The sequence below is a fragment of the Pteropus medius genome, unplaced genomic scaffold, assembly GCF_902729225.1.
Source record: "Pteropus medius unplaced genomic scaffold, Ma_sr-lr_union100, whole genome shotgun sequence".
In the NCBI taxonomy this organism is placed as follows: Eukaryota; Metazoa; Chordata; class Mammalia; order Chiroptera; family Pteropodidae; genus Pteropus; species Pteropus medius.
Window position 1 is genome coordinate 1,565,787 of NW_024351735.1, and position 20,770 is coordinate 1,586,556.

General features: G+C 35.4%; 2 protein-coding genes, 1 non-coding gene and 1 pseudogene across 5 annotated transcripts in view; 3 read left to right on the forward strand and 1 right to left on the reverse strand.

The window, feature by feature from the left end:
• The window catches only part of WRN (WRN RecQ like helicase), a 110,932-nt gene extending 109,701 nt beyond the window's left edge, over nt 1-1,231 (reverse strand). Inside the window, 1 exon segment of the mRNA XM_039846431.1 lies at nt 1,029-1,231. The gene's annotated coding sequence lies outside the window, so the exon portion shown is untranslated.
• Nucleotides 1,232-1,593: 362 nt separating this feature from the next.
• The window catches only part of PURG (purine rich element binding protein G), a 32,428-nt gene continuing 13,251 nt past the window's right edge, over nt 1,594-20,770 (forward strand). The window contains exons 1-3 of one of the 3 annotated variants that reach the window (XM_039846433.1): nt 1,758-1,869; nt 2,180-3,049; nt 17,971-18,729. In XM_039846433.1, the coding sequence (XP_039702367.1) occupies nt 2,186-3,049; nt 17,971-18,084 (978 nt within the window). In that variant the 5' untranslated portion in view covers nt 1,758-1,869; nt 2,180-2,185 and the 3' untranslated portion in view covers nt 18,085-18,729. Of the gene's footprint in view, nt 1,870-2,179; nt 7,369-17,970; nt 18,730-20,770 lie in introns of those variants that run through there. The other 2 variants (XM_039846434.1, XM_039846432.1) reach the window with 2 other exon arrangements.
• LOC120589093 (5S ribosomal RNA) lies at nt 12,566-12,684 on the forward strand. Its single transcript, XR_005649385.1, has one exon. It is a non-coding gene; the product is annotated as a 5S ribosomal RNA (ribosomal RNA).
• LOC120589107 (uncharacterized) lies at nt 16,414-16,522 on the forward strand (annotated as a pseudogene).

The window sequence follows — 20,770 nt, forward strand, 5'->3', positions numbered from 1 at the left end:
CTGAGGTGGAGATGAGGCGGTGATGTCAGCCCTGGGGAGTGACTGCAAATACAGATGAAGCTTCGCTCCCTCCCCTGAAGCTCACCTGCTGTTGTACAGCCCAGTCCCTAACGGGGTGCAGCCCAGGCGTTGGGGACTTCTGCTTTATTAGGCTTCTGTGACAATTCTTGATTCTCCATCTACATCAGTAAGACTTCTTTCTCAGTACCATTTGATGGTCCTTCCTTACCTCACCAATCTCTAAACATCACAGCATTCCAGATTCCAGTAACAACCTTTTTCATTCTCTTTTCCATCTACAATCACTCCCTTGATGATCACATCTAGTCTGATAGCTTTGAAATTATTTGTAGTACACAGATGACTTCCAAATTTATATAAACAGCCTAGACAATTCTATTCAATGACATAAAATCTGAACCGCTCTACCCAAGCTGACCTTCAACTCCCTAAAAATTAACATACGGAAGTACTCTGACTTAAAGACTGCTAAATTTGCATCCTAAGTATTTTATCACCCTCTTTCCTAGGGAGTAGCATTTTTACATACTCAAAGCTATCCAGAAAACGACTCGGATTCAGCCAGAAAGAAAAAAAAATTAAGGACCGAATGATTTGAACTCCAGAAATCCAACATAATTTGCTAAATTACACAGATTAGGTTATTTCCCTCGACTTTGTTGTGTAAACATGGAGTGGCTAACCTTCTGCAGCAGTAAAGACCGTATAGAAAGGACAGAATCCCAAGGGCTCACAAAAGGCTGGGGAAGGAGGGGCAGGGAAGCACACTTTCTGATAGCTGAGAAGTTCTGCAAGCGGTCAGGGTTTCTTTTCCTGGGTGGTCGGGAGGTGGAAAGGAGGATGTCCATTTATAAGGAGAAACACACACACACACACACCCTATCCCACCCACCGCACACCACCCCACCCCCAGAGGCCTGCTCTATGAAACTGGACCCTCCAGGGTTCGAAAAGGCTAGAGTGATAGTCCAGGGCTGGCGGAAGCAGGAGTGGAGAGGACACATTACCCTGAGAAGAGACAGTTGAACGGATCTTCTTCAGCTGGATGACCTGTGGAAAGCCACGACAGAAGGGCCTGGAACCCAGGCATCGAGGCTAGACACCAATTCAAAAGAGTTTAATCCCACTCTATGGAGTGCACGCGGGAGCGTCACGGCGCACACAGGACACATCGGCTGTCGGAGACCAACCTTCCCCACCCCTTTCGCCCCGCCCCGTCCTCCGCCCCGCAGCATTTCAGCTCTCCCATCACAGCCAGGTTGACTATGGGCGCGCATGCGCATGGGGCTCTCGCTGCTGCTAAGCACCCTGGGAAGTGTAGTCTTTGTGTGGATGCTGGTGGGCCGCCAGAGTCCTACATCCCCGCGGAACCTGGAGAAGTCAGAACACTCTCTCCACCCCGATCCTTATATCCATCTCCACACTAGTCCGGTCACCTCGCACTCACGCTCCATACCCACGCGCAGGGCTTCGGTCAGGCGCCCCGAGGGAGAACCGAGACTCCCTCTTCCCTTCAGCGGGCTGTGCTGGAGGAGGCGGGGTCCGCTGTCCGCCCCCCGCCGCCAACCTCCCCGCCTCCCCCTCCCCTCCCCGGCGGGTGTCGGGCCGGTGCCCGAAGAGAGACAGCGGCCCCCGCAGCGGCCGCAGGAGGGGGCGGCGGCGGCGGTGGGCGCCGCAGGCGATGCCCCTGCCCGGCTGCTCCGGCGGCGGCGGGGGGGCTGTGCGATACGCGGCGGCCGGGGAGCAGGCGGGGGGCGGCGGCCGTGTTGGCTGCAGCAGAGGGGCCGAGAGCTGGCGGCGGCGGCGGTCGTGAAGGGCATCGGTGACGGCGGTGATGGCAGTGCTGATGTGAGTGTCTGCGGGCTGGGGACCCTGGTGCTGCCGAGCCCGAGGCGGGCGGCCCGGCGGCGAGCGGGAACGGGAGGCCACGGGCGGCGGAGGGATGCTGTGTACGCGGTGCAGAACTGGGTATGCCGCCCGCCGCCCCGGACCGTCCGGTAGGGCAGGAGCTCGGCGCTGGGGTGGCCGGCGCCGTGGGAGCCGAGCCCGGTGTGGGGGTCCCGGGCGGAGGCGGGGGCAGCGCAGGCCGAGGGGCGTCTGCGATTGTTCTCAACACCCCTCCCCCACTCCACCCCGTGTGTCTGTTTGTCACTTGCAGCTGAAGATGGAAAGAGCCAGGCGAAGGGGAGGCGGCGGCGGCCGCGGCCGCGGAGGCAAGAATGTAGGGGGCTCTGGCCTAAGCAAGAGTAGACTCTATCCCCAGGCCCAGCACTCCCACTACCCCCACTACGCGGCTTCAGCCACCCCTAATCAGCCTGGGGGCGCAGCCGAAATCCAGGAGCTGGCCTCCAAACGAGTGGACATCCAGAAAAAGAGGTTTTACCTAGACGTGAAGCAAAGCTCCCGGGGCCGGTTCCTAAAGATAGCCGAAGTCTGGATAGGGAGAGGCCGGCAGGACAATATCAGAAAGAGTAAACTGACCCTCTCCCTGTCAGTAGCAGCGGAGCTGAAGGACTGTCTAGGGGACTTCATCGAGCATTACGCCCACCTGGGCCTGAAAGGCCACCGGCAAGAGCATGGCCACAGCAGAGAGCAAGGCTCCAGGAGGAGACAGAGGCACTCGGCACCCTCCCCACCAGTCTCCGTGGGGTCCGAGGAGCACCCTCACAGTGTCCTTAAAACAGACTACATAGAGAGGGACAATAGGAAATATTACCTAGATCTGAAGGAAAATCAGCGAGGTCGCTTCCTAAGGATTAGACAAACCATGATACGGGGGACTGGCATGATAGGTTATTTTGGCCACAGTTTGGGCCAAGAGCAGACTATTGTCCTCCCAGCACAAGGAATGATTGAGTTTCGTGATGCCTTGGTTCAGCTAATTGAAGACTATGGCGAAGGGGACATAGAAGAACGAAGAGGTGGAGACGATGACCCGCTTGAACTTCCAGAGGGAACTTCTTTCAGAGTGGACAATAAAAGGTTCTACTTTGATGTGGGCTCTAATAAATATGGAATTTTCCTGAAGGTAAGTGAGGTGAGGCCACCTTACCGTAATACTATTACTGTTCCGTTCAAAGCTTGGACAAGGTTTGGGGAGAATTTTATCAAGTATGAAGAAGAGATGAGGAAAATTTGCAACAGCCATAAAGAAAGGAGAATGGATGGCAGAAGGGCCAGTGGTGAAGAACAAGAATGCCTCGACTAGAGTGAAATTGAACTCCATCAGGCAAAATTTAAAATCATAAATTGGCTAAAAGTACTGATCTATAATCATTTGAAGAAGTTTTTCCTCTTTTTTGGCCCTTTGTTATTAGTAATACCTCTAGTAGTTTATACTTCAAGGAGTCTGATTTCCATGTTATGTTATGCATAGTATGCTATAATTCTTATGGGAATTCCAACCTTCCCAGAGCTAAATAGTTTAGCTGCTTCATCTGCTCCAGACTATTGAAGTATGCAGATCAGCACAAAATGTGACGTTCTGACCTTCTAAATACCATAACTTAAGACTTACATTGCACTATGAATAATCCCGAAAAAAGATACATATACTTAATATGGAAGTGTGAATTACTATTTAACAAGTTCCCCCAAAAAAGTATTTCATTCTTACTTCATTAAAAGCTGCCAAGCTTACCTGTAGGACAGTTACCACAGAAACAGAAATTGACCTTAAGTATAGTATAAATATATTTGCTTATGAAAGTACAAGTGGAAGTATATTAATTGTCCATTGGATAACTGAACATTAACCAGTACCATTAAAGAATCAAATCTTAGAGTTACTATAGTATTCTATAATTTCAAATTTTGTGGTAACCCTACAGTTAATAGTTGCCATATCAAAGCCATAGGAGAGTTTTAATTGGTTATTCTAAGCTAGTTACAATCCCATCTACACCTCTGCTTATTGTATCATATATTTTTACTGACTTTTGAAAGTTTCAGGAATTACTTTCATGTCTCTGTTGAGTGGGAGGCTTCATCCTATGGCTTTGCTATGGAAATTTTGTTGTTTTAGCTTTTGATGCTAATTTGAAGGTTGTGAGAGGTTTTTTTCCCCAAAATACATCATGGACTCAAGGTGTTATATTTTATGCTTCTTCTTTAACACTATTTCTGAGGGGTTGGTGCACCAGTTAATTGATATAAAAATACATCTGTAATAATATCTTTTAGTAGCACTTTTGCAATTACTACCCTTAAAACTGTGTCAACACTTCCAGTATAAACCTGACTTTTACAGGTGTTTTAATTCCGGGGGGAAAAAAAGTTGTTGTTGTTTTTTTTTTTTCTAAAAAGCAGTTAGAATATAAATTTTAAGCCTGGGAAAAAATATTATTTGAAGATTGGTTACAAACATATTTGAAAGGAAAATTCAGGCATTTTCCAAGGTGCTCTTTATAATACTTAAAAAGGTTTACTTCACAGAAGACTCACCCATTTACCTGTATTAAAAATTACTTTCCAGGAAGTCCCCAGCAATTTTTCAACGCCTAAGCAATTTTTTACCTGAGTGGATATAGTCTTTATCTATACCAACCCACCCTGTGTTAACTGACTGAATTTTTATCTGTTGAGCTGCATTTCATTCTGAATGAAATTACTGTGGCTTTAATTTGGCTTTATTCCCCTCCCACACAATAAGTCCATATAATCATGTTTAAGAGCCAGACACTGATTTCAACCCCCAAATATAGCTCTCATTGATGAAAGCTGGCTGCATGGATTGAGATCAGAATATAGCTCTTCTTTTATATGCTATTGGTAATTCAGAATTATTTTAACACTCTTTCCTTCAGAGGTTTGTCCCCAAATACATTTACGATCATTAAGAAAACTTTATGATATGAATTAAGAAAACTAATTTCACTGGTTTATGATTCTTAAAAACAAGCAATCAGTAATCCAGACATATACTGGTGTTGGTTTGCAGATTGTATTTCACATTTTCTCAAGTAGTATGAAGAAATGTCATTAGTTCATTATTATCGTGGACCATCTGGATCACAATGGAACAACTGAAGGTTAAAAAATAATGTTAGTTCTAGAATTAATAGCACATGGTGGGTATTGAGACTCTAAAAGTAGCGAGGATATTTAAACAGTCCTAACTGTAAAATAACTATTGTAGGCTTGATGAAAGTAGTTTTTGGTATATGAAGGAGCGGTGTGCACTTGAATTACTGTACTACTGATTGTTATTGCTGCCCATCATAGTGCCTATTAATAATAATCAACCTGTCAGATTTTGGCAAAACTGGAGCTGTGAATATTCCAGTATTTGAGTGTTCCTATCACTACTGCTGTGACTATATACTCTTAAAAACCTTCCCTTCTAAAATATTTATATCCATTAAGTCTAAATAATTTTTTTGGTTTTTAGTCTGATAAGATTGAGTGTATGTCTATATATACACATGTGTATGTACATATGAATTTTATATATATACATACACACAATACTATGTCAGACTTAAAGATAAATATCTTTAACTCATTGTATATAAATATTAGTTTAATCTTGCATAAATTATTTAAGTAAATAATTAGTAAAGCAGCCAAATTTTCTACATTGTATGTATACTTCCAAGTTTTTACCATCTCAAAGCTACAGATTGGATAGATGCATATATACTATATATACTGGCAATTGAATATACTTTAGAATCATTAAGCCTTCTGCCAGTCCTTTTGTTTCATGTTTTCATAGTTAATGTATTCATTGAAAAATGAAATGATGCTATGATTATTTTGATACTTAAAATTCCCAATCATTCATTAGCCATAATCAAATAAGATCCAGTTTAAAACTCTGGTATTAAGACATGTATTGCCATGTATCTTATAAAATAAGCTACTATTTTTATTTGTGCAATATATATTTTATTGTCATTTGTGACATAAGTGGAGCTGCAAGTGTACATGGTCTTCAAAATAATAGGATCCTTGCCTTGAAGACATTAAACTCTTAAGGCAACCGGATGTTAAAAGTCAAAAATGAGCATTGAAGTTAGTAATCAAAATTACTAGTTCACTGTATAATTCTAAAACACTGATGATGTTTGCACATAATCAAGCATAATGTGGTACAGACTCAAACTGTAATAATATAAGCTAATAGTATGAAATTTGGAAACGGGTTCCTCATAATAAATAGTTGGCAGTGTGCTCCTAGCAATTGAAAGCAACATTAATCTGTTGCTTATATGCAAAAGATGCAATGTATTATAAAAGTATTAACGTTCTGCCACATTTTATAATTTTTCTTATTAAAGCCCCAAACTGCCATGTCCCTTAAACTTGAGTCAAACACAAGCTTATTTGCACTAAAGAGCATGGCCAAAAAATGAATGACAGGGTGGAAAAGCTAGTTGGAACCTCTTGAAGTAATTGGTTCTAATGGGAGAATTTCACATTTGTCTATTTGAAAGCTATATGGTCCAGGCAGACAATCTGTCAGTTCACTAATTTAATAATGCACTTTACCTTTTGTATATAAAAGATGTACATTTATGCCACTTGACGGGTAGGATGTTTCAATAACTTTGTAGTTAGAATCTGTAGGGTGATCTCTTGCATGCATATGCTTGTGTTGGAACTGCTGTAGTAACAAGTTTCCATTAAATCTGTAATGCAGAAGGGTAGAAGATGCTTTTGAAACAAATCCCAATACATTTAACAAAGAATTTTAAAGTAGAGCTCATAATTTGTATTTTTAAGGATTAGAATCAATAAAAAACTTTCTAGCCCAGATTAATATTATAGGTGAGACTATATCTAGTTGAGATTCCCCATAATACCCTGAAAGTTGATTTTGGGAATTTGGGCTGACAAAAAATTTTTTAATGATTCTGTTTCATTGTCGATATGTGTTTAATGAAAAGACAGTACATGATAACTGTATTAGAATTAAAAGTATGGTTGGCTGATATGGTGTCATTAAGAAAACATCTAGACTAAAAAAGTAAAGTTTCAGAATGAGGAAACGCAAAGAGCCTAACAACAGATGTTAAGATTAACATGGTATCTTTTCAAAATTTTAAGAACTAACTTTCACCAACCAAAAAGGGTATTGGGGGATTTAGTGTATCCTTCCATCCTAAAAACTCCCTAAGATGTACATTTGAAAACTAGATAATTGTTGCTTAATAATAGGTTGTATGTACTTTACTAAGAAACACTGTGTACTAACAATTCGAGAGTATGCTATATTTACTGCATTCATTTTATATCTATGGATAAGAATACATTATAAATAGCCATCCTATCTTAATATGATCATGTATTTATATTGTAATTTTGCAAATATTTTCAGTAAAATAAACATTTATCTGAGCTGCACAATTTGAAGAGGATGAAATTGGAATATGCCCTCAGACACTCATTTTTAATAAGCAGCTACCATTGAAAGCTGATCTATGTACGACCATTCTGTTTTAAGGTTTATTTTAATATTTAAGTGAATAGGACTTGATTTGAATTTTTAAGTGGTATCCTGAAAACTTTTTTTCATAAGACTTTTTTCCTGCTTGTTTCCAAACAATGTCTTTCATTGGAAGTATTTATAAAAATCTGATTTCAAGCTTTATGTAAGGGCTTTGCTTAGTCACCACATAGTTTGAAGTCTGTCTTCACCAAAACACCAAAACATCTTTGGTAGGATAAAATCTAAAGCGAACCACAAAGAAAAGTTAAAATTGATTCTATGCCAACAGAATAATACAAGTGTTATATTTATCACTGCCAAATAAGATTCTTAGAATCTACCTGAAGTTTCCTTGAAGATTCTTGAATTTCATAGAGAATCCGTTTAGTAGCTAATCGCTAGCCTATCAGAAAAAGAGAATAAGGATGTTAGGGTGCTGTTGAGACAATCCAAAGTCCACAATGTTGTAGCAATGAAGTACAGGGAAAATGTGTTTTTCCCAATTTAATTTCATGTAAAGGTTGAGTTTTGATATTACAGTTACTGCCATAAAATAAATATACCCAAATATATGTAGGTGGCTCTTAGAAAAACAACATATATCTTAGTATATTTTTTGTATAATGTAAAAAAAATCTTGTTTCTTATTTGACATGACTTTTTAAGTGATTTGAATTTATTTTAGTTGTGGTTTTTGAATCAATATTTTTGAATAGGAAAAACAAGTTACATTCTACCAGTGGGTAGAAAGTGAAAAGTATCGACCCGTGTTACCAATTTCTTGTGTATCTTTCTAGAGTAACTGCATATATAAGCATAAGTGTATATACGTATATTCTTTTTAAACATACAAATGAAAACACTATCTTGCACACAATTTTAGATCTGTCATTATAAGTGAATTTTTTCCCCTTTTACTTAGATACCATACTTGATTCTAGGTAACGTAGTATTTAATTTCAACTCTATTATTACACCAAGGGAACCTCAAGGAAATTTTGAATGAATCCCACTGGTATTTACTTAAAATGTGAATACTATATGTATATATTTGAATATGTGTAAATATTCAATTTACTTCCTCTATCCCTAACCACCTTGCCTTCCTATCTTACCCCTCTTTTCTTCTCTCAAAAAAAAAGGTATTGGTAATACTTTTGGAAAGAGTACAGTTCAGGGCTGACAGGATATTAAATCATTTAACCAAGTGGTATTTTATTTTAGATTAACTCTGTTCTCTAATGAAAAACACTGATATTCAAAAGCTTTAACAAATTATCACTTTTGTGTTCAAAAATGAAGATAGCGTAATTACTATCGCTGAACACGTAAACAAAGCTGATTTAACAGTTGCTCAACTCTTCCTCCCCCACCAAAATATAATAATTTTCTTTTTATTCACAGCATTTAAGGTCACCTTTCTAATGACCACCAGGAAATATTACTGTCTGAAAAATTAAATGTCCCATACTTGAACTCTGAAGGATATTATCTAGTTATAAATTAAAGCAACTAGAGTAAAAGATCCAATACTACTAGGAATATCTTAAAGAATATATGGGTTGAGAAAGAATATTTTTAATGGATTGGTATCTGAATTTTATGAAAATTTTAAGTTTAAAAAATTAAAGCATTGGTTTAAACTTTAGAATCATATCTCCATAATTGGTGGCATAGTTTTCTGTTTGTAGAGTGAAAGAGGTGTTGTTAGAATACAAGATCCTCATATATTTTTAAAGCATAAAAGAGTTGGCATCTTTTATTTTAATGACAAATAACTATCCTTTGCAGAATATATAACATTGGTAAAGATCTCCAGGTATTTACTTGTTTAAGCTTAAAATGGTTTATATGTATTGTTCTTTAGTTAGAGAGGTCAAAAGGAAGGTAAATTTATCCTCAAGAATGAGTTTTGCTTAAATTTAGGCTTAAAAAATATGAATAGTTTTCCATACTTAATTAAGGAGTTTTCTTTGTTGGTGCTCTGTAGTAAATTGTTTTCCAAACTTCACCTCCTTTTGAATATCCCTTGTGAGAAATTGCTTATTCTTATTGAGCCTAGCAGCATCTACCAGTAAATAAAAACGTTTGAGTTAGTGCTGCTACAGTGATTTAGTTTGTAATGTGAACATGAAGAATACACTCACTTAGATGGAATATACAATTTTTTCTTGAATGTTATTGACTTTTTTCTAAGATCGAGAAGAAGTTGTCTGTCCTCTCATTTTACCCCCTTATACTTGGTTTCTGTAAGTGTATTCTATTCAAAATTTTCATCACTCCCAGAAAATTTTAGGGGTAAAGAAAATGGAAAGGATCCCTAAGAAAAATGTCTTAGTGTTTTAAAGTTAAGTATAAGATTAGAGGGAAAGGAACATTTGTTGCATTTTGTGGTTATCAAAATAATGGTATAAATCTGATTATAATATTTGATCTGATTAAGGTCAGAATTTCTTCCATCTGAGACTCCTATATTCATAAATATTTAGTGTTTTATTTTCCTTAGAGAAAAGGGTTCTGTGGGATAATACTCTTCTTCAGGATATTATTTGTTATCCGTTGTAGATTTGATGATGATGTTGCCCAGAGGGAGCTAATATAAAAGAAAAAAGAGAAGAGAAAGGTAGTGGCTGATTATTTTGCTTGCCTATGACAAAAGAAATCGATCTAACAGAAATGAGAGAAATAAGTCATTCTCAAAACTAAATCCCTATTTATTTAACCTTTAAAAGAGCATGTGGAAAAAAATAATAAGAGCTAATTCTGCTAATGTACTGCCTGACCCTAAGCAAATCATTTAACATCTGTTGTATGACTTTCTTATATGAAAAAATGAACAAGATTGTGCTAGAAGCTAGGTTCCCTCCTACTCTAAACTTTTAAAATTCTATATCAATGGAGTGAGAAAGAAAAAAATAGATGAAGAATACCAGAATTGGAAAATGTGAGTAAGAGATTTATATTAAAAACTACTATAATCAGCAACTTGTGATGATACGCAAAAAAACATGCAGAAGTGTCAGTTTTATAACATGTATGTATCTCTTTTGCCACACAGAACCAACTAGTTGTATACTAACTACATAACTATCCTATGGTTTAATTTTTTTAAGAAATATTTTTATTATCTATATGAGGTCTTTTTAAACATACAAATGAAAACAATATCCTGTACACAATTTTAGATCTGTCATTATAAGTGAATAGGAAAGATGTAGAAGCATCACTTGTTTCTACACATTCCATAATCATTTCTCATGTTCTGCATGGCAAAAGATTTTTAAAATGAACATCACTTCTTGAGATGTCATTGTTCCTGAAATAACTATAAATTACACTGATAAATAACACACTGCAACTACCTTTGCAGTGGTCCCTGAGGATCAAGTTCTGCTTTTGACTCCTATTTTCTTGGTCTTATTGACTGTCCTTTGTTACAAATAAAGATGTTTAACAAAGAAAATCAGGGAGGACCCTGAACTGTGAACAGTACGGTTTTGCTTTAGAGGGCCCGTAAATAGTAGGGTGTGCAAAAATAAAACATCATAATGGGTTTGTTTATTTGGTTTTAGCCTTGAAAAACTGCAAAAGTTGATTATTAGAGGATAAGAGAAGAAGAGTCATTTATTTAGTCACCCCAATCCTCCAGTATGCAGTGCTACCACCACTATCAATAGAGAAGATTAAAAAAGAGTGACATCTTTCTCCTTAAATGTCTTTTTGGTGCCTATTTGTTTATCAAAGACAATGCTTAAGAGCCAAAGTATATTTTGAAGTGCATGTACACATGTTTATTTTGTTAATTTCTTCCCTTCTTTTCCTCCTCATATATTGTAACCTGTTGGAAGTGGGTAAGAACACAGATTTCTCCTACTACAACTATGGCCCTACTCTATCCGATTTATTTGTTCAGATGACAATTGAAACACAATAAAGTCTAAAGCTGCTCTTTGAAAATTTTAAAATTGCCCTATGAACTAGATCTATAGACTTTATGAAGGAATGGTTATTACATCATGCAATTAATCTCAACACTCTTACCATATTTCTATATAACATTTTTAGGATGAATAGAAAACATTCCACTTGGGATGATATGGACTGAAGGGTCAGTTACTCCAACTTTTCAATACACAGTGGTTCTTCAGAAAATATTTTGACTAGCATGATTGACAGGTAATTTCAGAAATGAATTTAGCCTTTAGGAAAATTGCGCCATGACCATGTTTAAAGAAAAGGTAATAACAAAAGGAAGAGTCAAAGTATATTCGTACTAATAACTATTACTTATTGAATACCTACCACATACTAGGAATTGCTTATATATACTATTTCTAATCCTTATAACAACTCTATTATCTCCATTTTAATATAATTTTCCAGAGGTTTAGAAACTGGTTTGATATTTCAGAACTAATATATTTGAAAACAAATTGACAACAAGCCAAAGATTGTGCTCATTCAGGCCATACTGCCTTTAAGACTTATTCTGAAAGTTAGCCACCTAATAAAGCCCAATCTACTGCCAAACACTATAAATCTGCCTCAGATTACAGAGAATTAATTTATCCAAAACTGTTCCCTATATATGAGGCTAGTTCCATCAAGCGACACTTACTTATATGAGGGTTCATCTAGTTGATTATTAAAGTATGGTCTTAATATATACAATTTATTTGATCATTAAAGAGTTTACAGATTGGACCTCTAATTTCAACCATTTCAAATAAATGTCAGTAATTTTTAAAAGGCATCAAATGAGAATGTAGATGGGTCATCTCAATTTTAACCTTAAAAGCAGAGAGGAAACAAATTACTTTTCACTGTGGGTATACAATCTCATTCTCATGAACCAAACACACATGGTTATGTTAAATCAGTTGAAAATAAATTTTATCACTATTAGAGTTTTATTGATTTTTTTTTTGCCACTTTTTCCTGCCATCTTACTCTTCCTACATGGTTCATTTTCATATTTAATTACTAAGTTTTCTCTCTTTTTTTTTAACAGCAGGATAAATTGAGATGACTATCCTATTTACAGGTAGACATTTTTCTCCATTTTCTAGGCCAGTGTTTTTCAAACTTCAGTGTGATTAAGAATCATCTAGAGTCTATGGCCATGCTACCCTGAACATGCCCAATCCCATCTGATCTTGGAAGCTAAGCAGGGTCAGGCCTGGTTAGTACTTGGATGGGAGACCACCTAGGAAGACCAGGTGCTGTAGGCATAAAAAAAATAAGAATCACCTAGAGGGGTTGTGAAACCACAGATTGCTGGCCCCATCTCCAGAGTTTCTATTCCATAGGTTGGCGGAGTAGGGAAAGGGTGGATTAGAAGAGGACCAAAATTTTGTGATCTGGGGACCACACTTTAAGAACCACTGCTGTAAGCTGATATGATTTTACCTTAGCTATAAAAGATAGTGAAGGAAAAACTTGCTCAAAACAACTGTGGCATCTTGGTAGAAAGACTTTGGTGCTACTCACTCTTCCTTGAGAAGTTTACAAATCTTATAATAAGCAACATTTTTTATAAGTTGACTAGAGTTTAAATAAAAAATATTTTTTCTTTTTATCCTTTCACTACATTTAATAACTTAGTTCTCTCTGATTTTTGGACAGCTGTCTTGAGATAGTTTTGATAGGAGTGAACAATTATGAATCCATATATAAAAAGCTTTCAAATTTATGGAGACTGAAGCATATTTTTAATTTATTAAGTAACTCGTGTATATATCTTAGTAAAGGAAAGTGAATAATTTCTATACTCAAGAATTAATACAAGTTTTAGTGAACATTAAATATTAGGATTTAAAAAGAAATTAGAAATAGTTTTACATATGTCATGTAGTTTAAATTGTTCATAATTACTAAAATATGAACAGAAACAGAAAATAAAGGCTAAAGCTTAAAATGCTGATTCTCTCTTAAGACGTGGTAAAAAACATGTTAATTTCTTTTAAAAACATATTTTCAGCATCTTCCTGTGTCTTACCTGTATGTGTAGATAGAGGAACTACATATATACTGTAGTATATTTGTGGTACTTTTTAAAAATTAACAATTGGTCCCACTGATTTAAATTTAGAAATAGTTCACCTAGACACCCATCGAGCATATTATTTGAAAATATTACAAGCATATTTAAAAATAATTTATATTATGTGTGCCAACCTATAGATATTATGTAATTACTGTGCTGATCAAAATTAATAAAACCACATATTATATATATATCCATACAATTAATATATATGACTATACTAGAGCTTTCATTCTAGTGGATCACATCCTATTGGAAATACTAAATTAATTCATTTATACGTATTTGGTAGTTCTGTGAGTTCATTAACTTCTTTTTGCAACTACTACCCATTCAGTTAGTGTTCCAAAACAATGAATGAATTTCTAATTGTGAGAAATATTAACTGCTGACGTAACAGAGATAGTGACCAACTCAAAAGGATCATTACAGGTGATATAACATTTTAATTCTCTATCCTGTCTGTATTATAGCTACAGTTTAAATCTTATGTTTTAAAAAATTTGTCTTTAAAAAATAAATAAAAATTTAAAAAATAATAAAAATATTTAAGTCTTAGAATTATAATCTGAGTAGGCTTCAGATTGAATAAAGATAGTAGATTTATAGATTTCAGCTCAACATGAGGGCAAACTTCAAGAAGTCTTGTTACCTCCCCATTACTGGACTTATTTAAGGCAGAGACTAGACATGCACTTAATGCAGGATGCATAAAGGGAAATATCAGGAAAAAATTAAATTGTTACTATCTTGAAGATTCTTTTTGAATCTGGAGACAATTTTGGGAATAATAGTGGAAACTTCAGGATTTCTGTTATTTACCAGGTTGAATAAAGTGTGATATCAATTTTTCTGGTATTATTCTGAAAACATATTAAGTAAAAGCATTTCCTCCTACTCATTTTTGCAAAACAACACAAATAGTTTTCAAAATTTTATGAGCTTTACTAATTAAATGAATTAGGCTAGGTTTTATGAAATTTGCCCTGAAAAATTCAGTCTAGCTTTTATAATTTTCGTAAGAAAATTTTCACTTTTAATCGTTTTTTTCAGGAACAATTATGTGCATAAGTTTAGTATTTATATTGCTATTTCAGAAGTAACATGCTACAGGTTTATTTGGAAAGACATAAGTGATAGTACAGTAAATCGGAAAACCGATAATTAGATATTATCAAATAAAATATATCTTTATAAAAATCCAGATTAAATTCTATTTAAAGGTTAAAGCAATAAAATATTTTCATTCTCCATTTTTTCTTGCACTAATTTAACTTAATATGGAAAAAAATAGTTTTTTAATTTTATCTTAAATTTTCTAAATTAGAGAACAAGTTTCCAAGTAAGTTGATTATTGCTGCAAACAATATGTGCGATTTTCTCCTTGAGAGTTTGAAGGCTTTGTAAAAGGCAGAAGAGTAGCTGTGTCAATAACAAATAAATTCAGGGATCCAGTATGAACCAATATAAAACTCAGTTTTCACTTTCAGAGTCCACTTTTTCTTATCACTTCTGCCAGTCATCTGTGCTTTCTTGTGATACTGTAACATTTCCAAGTTTTAAGTGAACAAGTAATAATACCTTTTAGAGAGAGAGATCTAAATTGAAATGTATTATACCAAAGTCTATAAACTATATTACACATTTCTAAATACTTAGCTAAGTAAATTTTGCTATGTACAAATATTAAGTGTGTGAGTGTGTGTATGTGTGCGAGTAAAATTATAAAGAGCTCGGTTCTTCCTCCACCCACCCCTCCCTGCCTCTGGAGAAGTAATGACAAATTGGTTTCATCTTGTTTGTTACTACAATTGATTGGCTGCCCTAAAGTGCTATGTCAAGAATTTGAAATCTGCATCTAGAAGGAAAGAGAGAAGACCAGCATTTATGTCAACTACTTGCTATTTGTCATCCCTGCGTTGAAGCTATAAAAATTCTCAGTGTAGTTCTAAAAATTTCAAACTTAACCAGACTGCTGGCTTTTGCAGCACAAACTACCATTTGACTCACCTAGGAATGAGTCTCTTCTAATGCTTCAAAGAGATTGCTCTAATCCAATAGTCCCTCCATTAAAAGCAGAGAATCGTCAATGTGCCTCAGAGGAACTCAAAGAATCATGGCCATAATGATGTCATCAAGAATATCCATAAGCATTAAACTCAACATTTGTCTCTGAGTTCTAACCTCCATTAAAATGACAACAGTTTCTCCCTTTAAAATTTAGTTCAGTCATTATCGACATTAGTGTACACCGTGTATTAAAAATGTTGGTTCTGGTTCCCACCACCAGAAATTCTGGTTTGGTTGGTCCAGAGTGGGTTTCAGAAATCGCCATTTTTGACTTGCTCTTTCTGATAAGAATGTCTGGAGGCCATTCTTTGTCATGGACTTAGACTTGCATCCTTTTTTCATTTTTCCAGCTGGAATTGTTTAGGTTTTAATCCTATCAGCCGTAACACCATGGGATAATGATTTTTTGGTTATGTTATGAACAAGTAATATCTTGAGCTCACTTTAAACACAGAGAGTCTAAATGCATAAATCTAAGTAGTTAAGATTTTGTACTCATTTTGGCTAGCTTTGTGGTACCGATCACTGGTAATGTTAGTTTCTCGCCCATCTCTTAAGCTCAGATTCAAACTACTTGACACATAACCACTGACCACATGCTCCCCAGATTTCATAACCAAACCATTATGAGCCTTTCCAGCTTGAGTCAAGTTCATAAGTGATTAGTCTTTTGCCTTCTCACAGGTTGACCCTCTAAATCTCAAATGAATTTTCTCAATGATTTTTTTTAGATATAAACTTAAAATTTATTAAAAGTAGAAAAAATATCCTTAGTCTGAATATTTCACTTTTCTGGTCTTGTTCACCTTTTTAAAATTGTTCACCTTTTTAAAAAACACATACTGTCTATGGCTATGCTACCCTGAACACGCCTGATCTCGGCAGCTAAGCAGGGTCAGGCCTGATTAGTACTTGGATGGGAGACCACCTAGGAAGACCAGGTGCTGTAGACGTAAAAAAATAGAATAAAAAAACCACATACTTTATCATCTTAACGATTTCTTATTATTAACCATTCTTAATCATTTCCAAGTATATTGTTAAGAACATTCATTTTGTTGTACAACCAATCTCCAGAACTTTTTATCTTAGAAAACGAACTGTTCATAAAACAGTTCCCCGTCCCCTGCATTATCCTCTGGCAATGACCATTCTACTTCTCAACCTTTTTTTAAAAAAGCAAGATAGTTGCCTAACCCTTCTCCCATCAATAATGGGTTTATATTCATTATCACTTAGCTCTTCAAGTATGATCCCTTATAGTATCCAGTATTGTAATTCTCACATGTAAAAAGATTTAAAATTGCAAAGCAATTGTGCTTATATTAAGAGATCCTCATAGTCTTTGGGTGACTGAAAATGAAGGATATTTTATCCTAGAAGCTTTCCACTGATTTACAGGGAACGCTAACCCTTTAATTCTCCAGGAGACTTAAGGGACTCCAGAGGGATACTTTGTACTTGTTTTGTTTGTGTGTTTGTTTGTTTATTGAAGGTTTAAGGTTAGAGTTACCAGGGCAATTAGCTATAAATCCTAGAATTTCTTTAGATTTTTTTCTATATATATTCTAGGATTGTTTTCACATTATTTATGTAGTAGATTGGAAATTTTTCTTGAATTTGACAGTGTTAATGTTCTATAAATGATTTCAAAATCTTGTTTAGTACAATATGAAGGTGTTCACCTTTAAGCAATTTTATCAGAAACAATTTGGGAGGAAATAGCATAAATAAAAGTGCATTTTCTGCAAATGGAGTGTTTCAAATGATATTTTCAAAATCATTGGCAGTAAGAAAAACCTCGACCCAAGAAACATTCTTAAAAACTCTTATTTTTTCAAGTTTTCTTAAAAAAATTTTTGTCTACTATTAAATTTTTTTCAAGAAATCAATAAAGTTTGAAATCCTGCAAGCAATATTCATCTAAATAACCAGAAATGCTACAGTTATGAGTATTATGCCTATGATTTTGATGTAGGGAAAAAATTTACCTTTTCTTGGCCTAAATTATCTTGGAACTAACACAAAAACTAGTTGGTTGTGATTCCTGAATAATGATAACTGAATCTTTCTTCATTTTATGAATTTAACAATTTATAATATCAGTGTATTCAAAATGATTTTTTCAGACAAATGCAATTTATTTAGAACAATTTTAAATTCCTTAAGTTTTGTTAGCACCCAGATTGTTCTTTAATGATCTGCTATAATATACTGTTAATATTCACTTCAAAGAAAATTCTTTAGAATTAAATCTCATGACTCCTTTGATTTCCATTATAAAATCAGAAATGCGTTCTAAGCAAAGAGAAAAATGTTGTGAGTTGAAACAATTTAGTGAAAAAGTTGTGGTGCATCTGGTTCAGTAACATACTAAGCAATAACTTTTTTTTCTTTGCAGTGCTCCCATCACTATTTAAGATCTTTCTTCATTTCTTCACCATTATCACTCCGAAATCACAGAAATTCACTTGGTGCCACGCAATCCTCAGGGCACACACTGTCAGCAGCCTAGAACTTAATCTCTCCTCTGTAGTCTCTACCATAAGCTAGGCACTAATATTTTGTCAGTAGTAATCTTTATTTAATATAGTAAACTCCAGCTTGAAAATTCTTCAAGTTCTGAACTTTTTTTGGACAATTATTTACCTACTTTAAAGATTACAATATAAAATTTACTTAGAATAAAGGATGTCTGTTTTGATTTATAATAACTAAAGCTAGTTTGCATTATTGTTCTTCATTATTATTAAACTGTACTCTTATTTAAGGTATCCTTTGAGTCATTAAGTAACTATGTGCAATTTGGTTTGTTAATCACCATTTATTGTTTGACTCATTTTTTTAAAAAGACCCAAATATTACATTTTATAATGTACCAAGCTGGAACTCTAGCAATACCTTCCATTTAGATGATTTGCTTGACTGGAGACATATTACATAAAATCTACATTTTATTTGGTGGAAATTTTTGATATTTTATGTGGAAAAAATGAATCTTAAGTAAACACAGAAATTGATTCTTAAATTAGATTTTCAATAATTTAATTCTAAATAACAAGTTAGTTTTAATTTTGTTATAAAATAACTATAAAATGAATGTGAATGCTAAATTACTTGCTATATTTGTGCTATACTTAATAAAGCCAAAACAATTCTAGTTGTGTATTTTTGGACTATTATTTTGAGCACGCATGGCATTGAGAGAATCTTAAGGCCTTGCCTTTGTTCTCCTGGTGTGCAGCAATGTGGTACAGAGGTCAGGGTGCTGAGTTATCGTTCAGAAACCCTTGCTCTGTGCCTTTTATCTGGGCTTGGGGCAAGTCATTTAACCTCTGTAGAGCCCAGCTTGCTTATCATCAATTGTGGGGATATTGGATCAGAGTAGATGATCCCTAAGAACCCTTTCAATTTCTGTATCCCTAGAGTCAGTGAAACTTCTCTTAAAGTTACCTGCGACTTCCTTCTGTGGACTTTTCTCATTTTCTCCCAGATCCTCCTTGTTTCATCTGACATTTATTGGCCATCCTTTCCTTCTCGGCGTCCTTCATATTTAGTTACGGTTGCTTTACTAACATGTTTCCGTGTACTGTGTCTCTAACTTGCCCAGTCTCCTTTTTGACCCTGCCACTCAATTTTATATATCTCTCTTGGCCCTGTACACAAACAGCTTTTTAAATAGGCAAGTCTTCTAGTTCTAAAAGACATTTTTTTAGACACAGCCTAAAAGGTGAGTAAATATAATTAAAATTTTAAACTTAGTTTCCCATATACAATCCTATCTTCTTAGCTTGAATTTAAATTTAAAATCGGAAACTGTTTCTTCCTCTTTTCTCCCTTCTATACGTAGCACTGTGCTGATTACCGAAATCGGCTCTCTTCACTTAATACCACTCACTGTTGCTGTCCCCATTTTGCCTTTGAAATCTGGTTGCTTCAGGATCACAGTACTTAACAGACAAAATGGCGACAAGTGGGAATGAGAGTGATAATTTAAAAATCTGTTAAGAAATACTATGTCACTTTATTTCAAAGACTGACAAATTAAGGTGTGGTAGAATATGGGATCTTTTGTTTCCTGCACATCCTGAATTTTTCTTCGGAAATGTTCTTTCCCTTCCTTAATAGATAAATGATCCTGTTCTCTTTACTGAATGGATATTCAGTGACTACTCTGTGCCAGGACCTATGATAGGGAATAAAGATACAGTAATTGACAAAATAAAAATGTTCCACTGCTATTTGCTTTAAGTGTGCCATGTCCAAAATTATTTGATTCAAAGCAACTTTTGGAGCTTAATCAAACTGTCATTTTTCATTCAACAGATATTAATCTGATTACCTGCCATGTGTCAGGCAGTGTGTTGGTATATATGAGAAGTGTGTTTGAAGCTGTCTATCATAAAATGCTGTATGTTATTTTTCCTTTAACAATTTATTCTGTAAATATGATTATCTACATTCTGTTATAGTGCTCAAAATATATTTTATTGATACAAATTTAGAGAGCTATAGTGATACTATTTTAAACATTAACTCTATCTTCCCATGCCAAATCTCATTTGATGTCCTAGTATGGAAATAATAATTATTTTTCATCTCATGTGCCTACTGTATTCAAGTGGTAATGACTTCCTGAACTCTAGGTAGGAGATGGTTGAGAAGCTCCATGCACGCTCATCATAAAAGACTGCTGTGATTTCTGTGTGTGCATAGGGTATTGAATTGGGGAGAGGTTGAGGAAGGCAAGGAGTAGTGACATTTATATCACATATTTGTCCACCCTGCCCTAGGCTTTTGTGTACTCATCCTCACTTTAATTTTATTTCATTCTCATCACGTGTACAATATCTTCACAAACTCCTTTTCTCTATTTCTGGATTTACAAAAATCCATCAGTGTTCTCAACTATGAATGTCTTAGCCAAAAGAAGAAATAAGCCTGATTCTAACATGACTGTGTTAGTAAATCAGAAGTTGTAATAATTTTCACTGTAGATACATTGCAATAAAGAGCCAAAAATGGATAAATTCAGTTAGTTAACTGGTACAAAATATTCATTTGTCCTGAAAGTTTTTCCATAATGGGTCATTAATTCTGAAATATTTTCCAATTAAATGTAAAAATATGGAATTTTAAATTATAATAATTTATATATAATTTCATATATTTTTCAAAGTTCTTTCACATATTGTATCTCA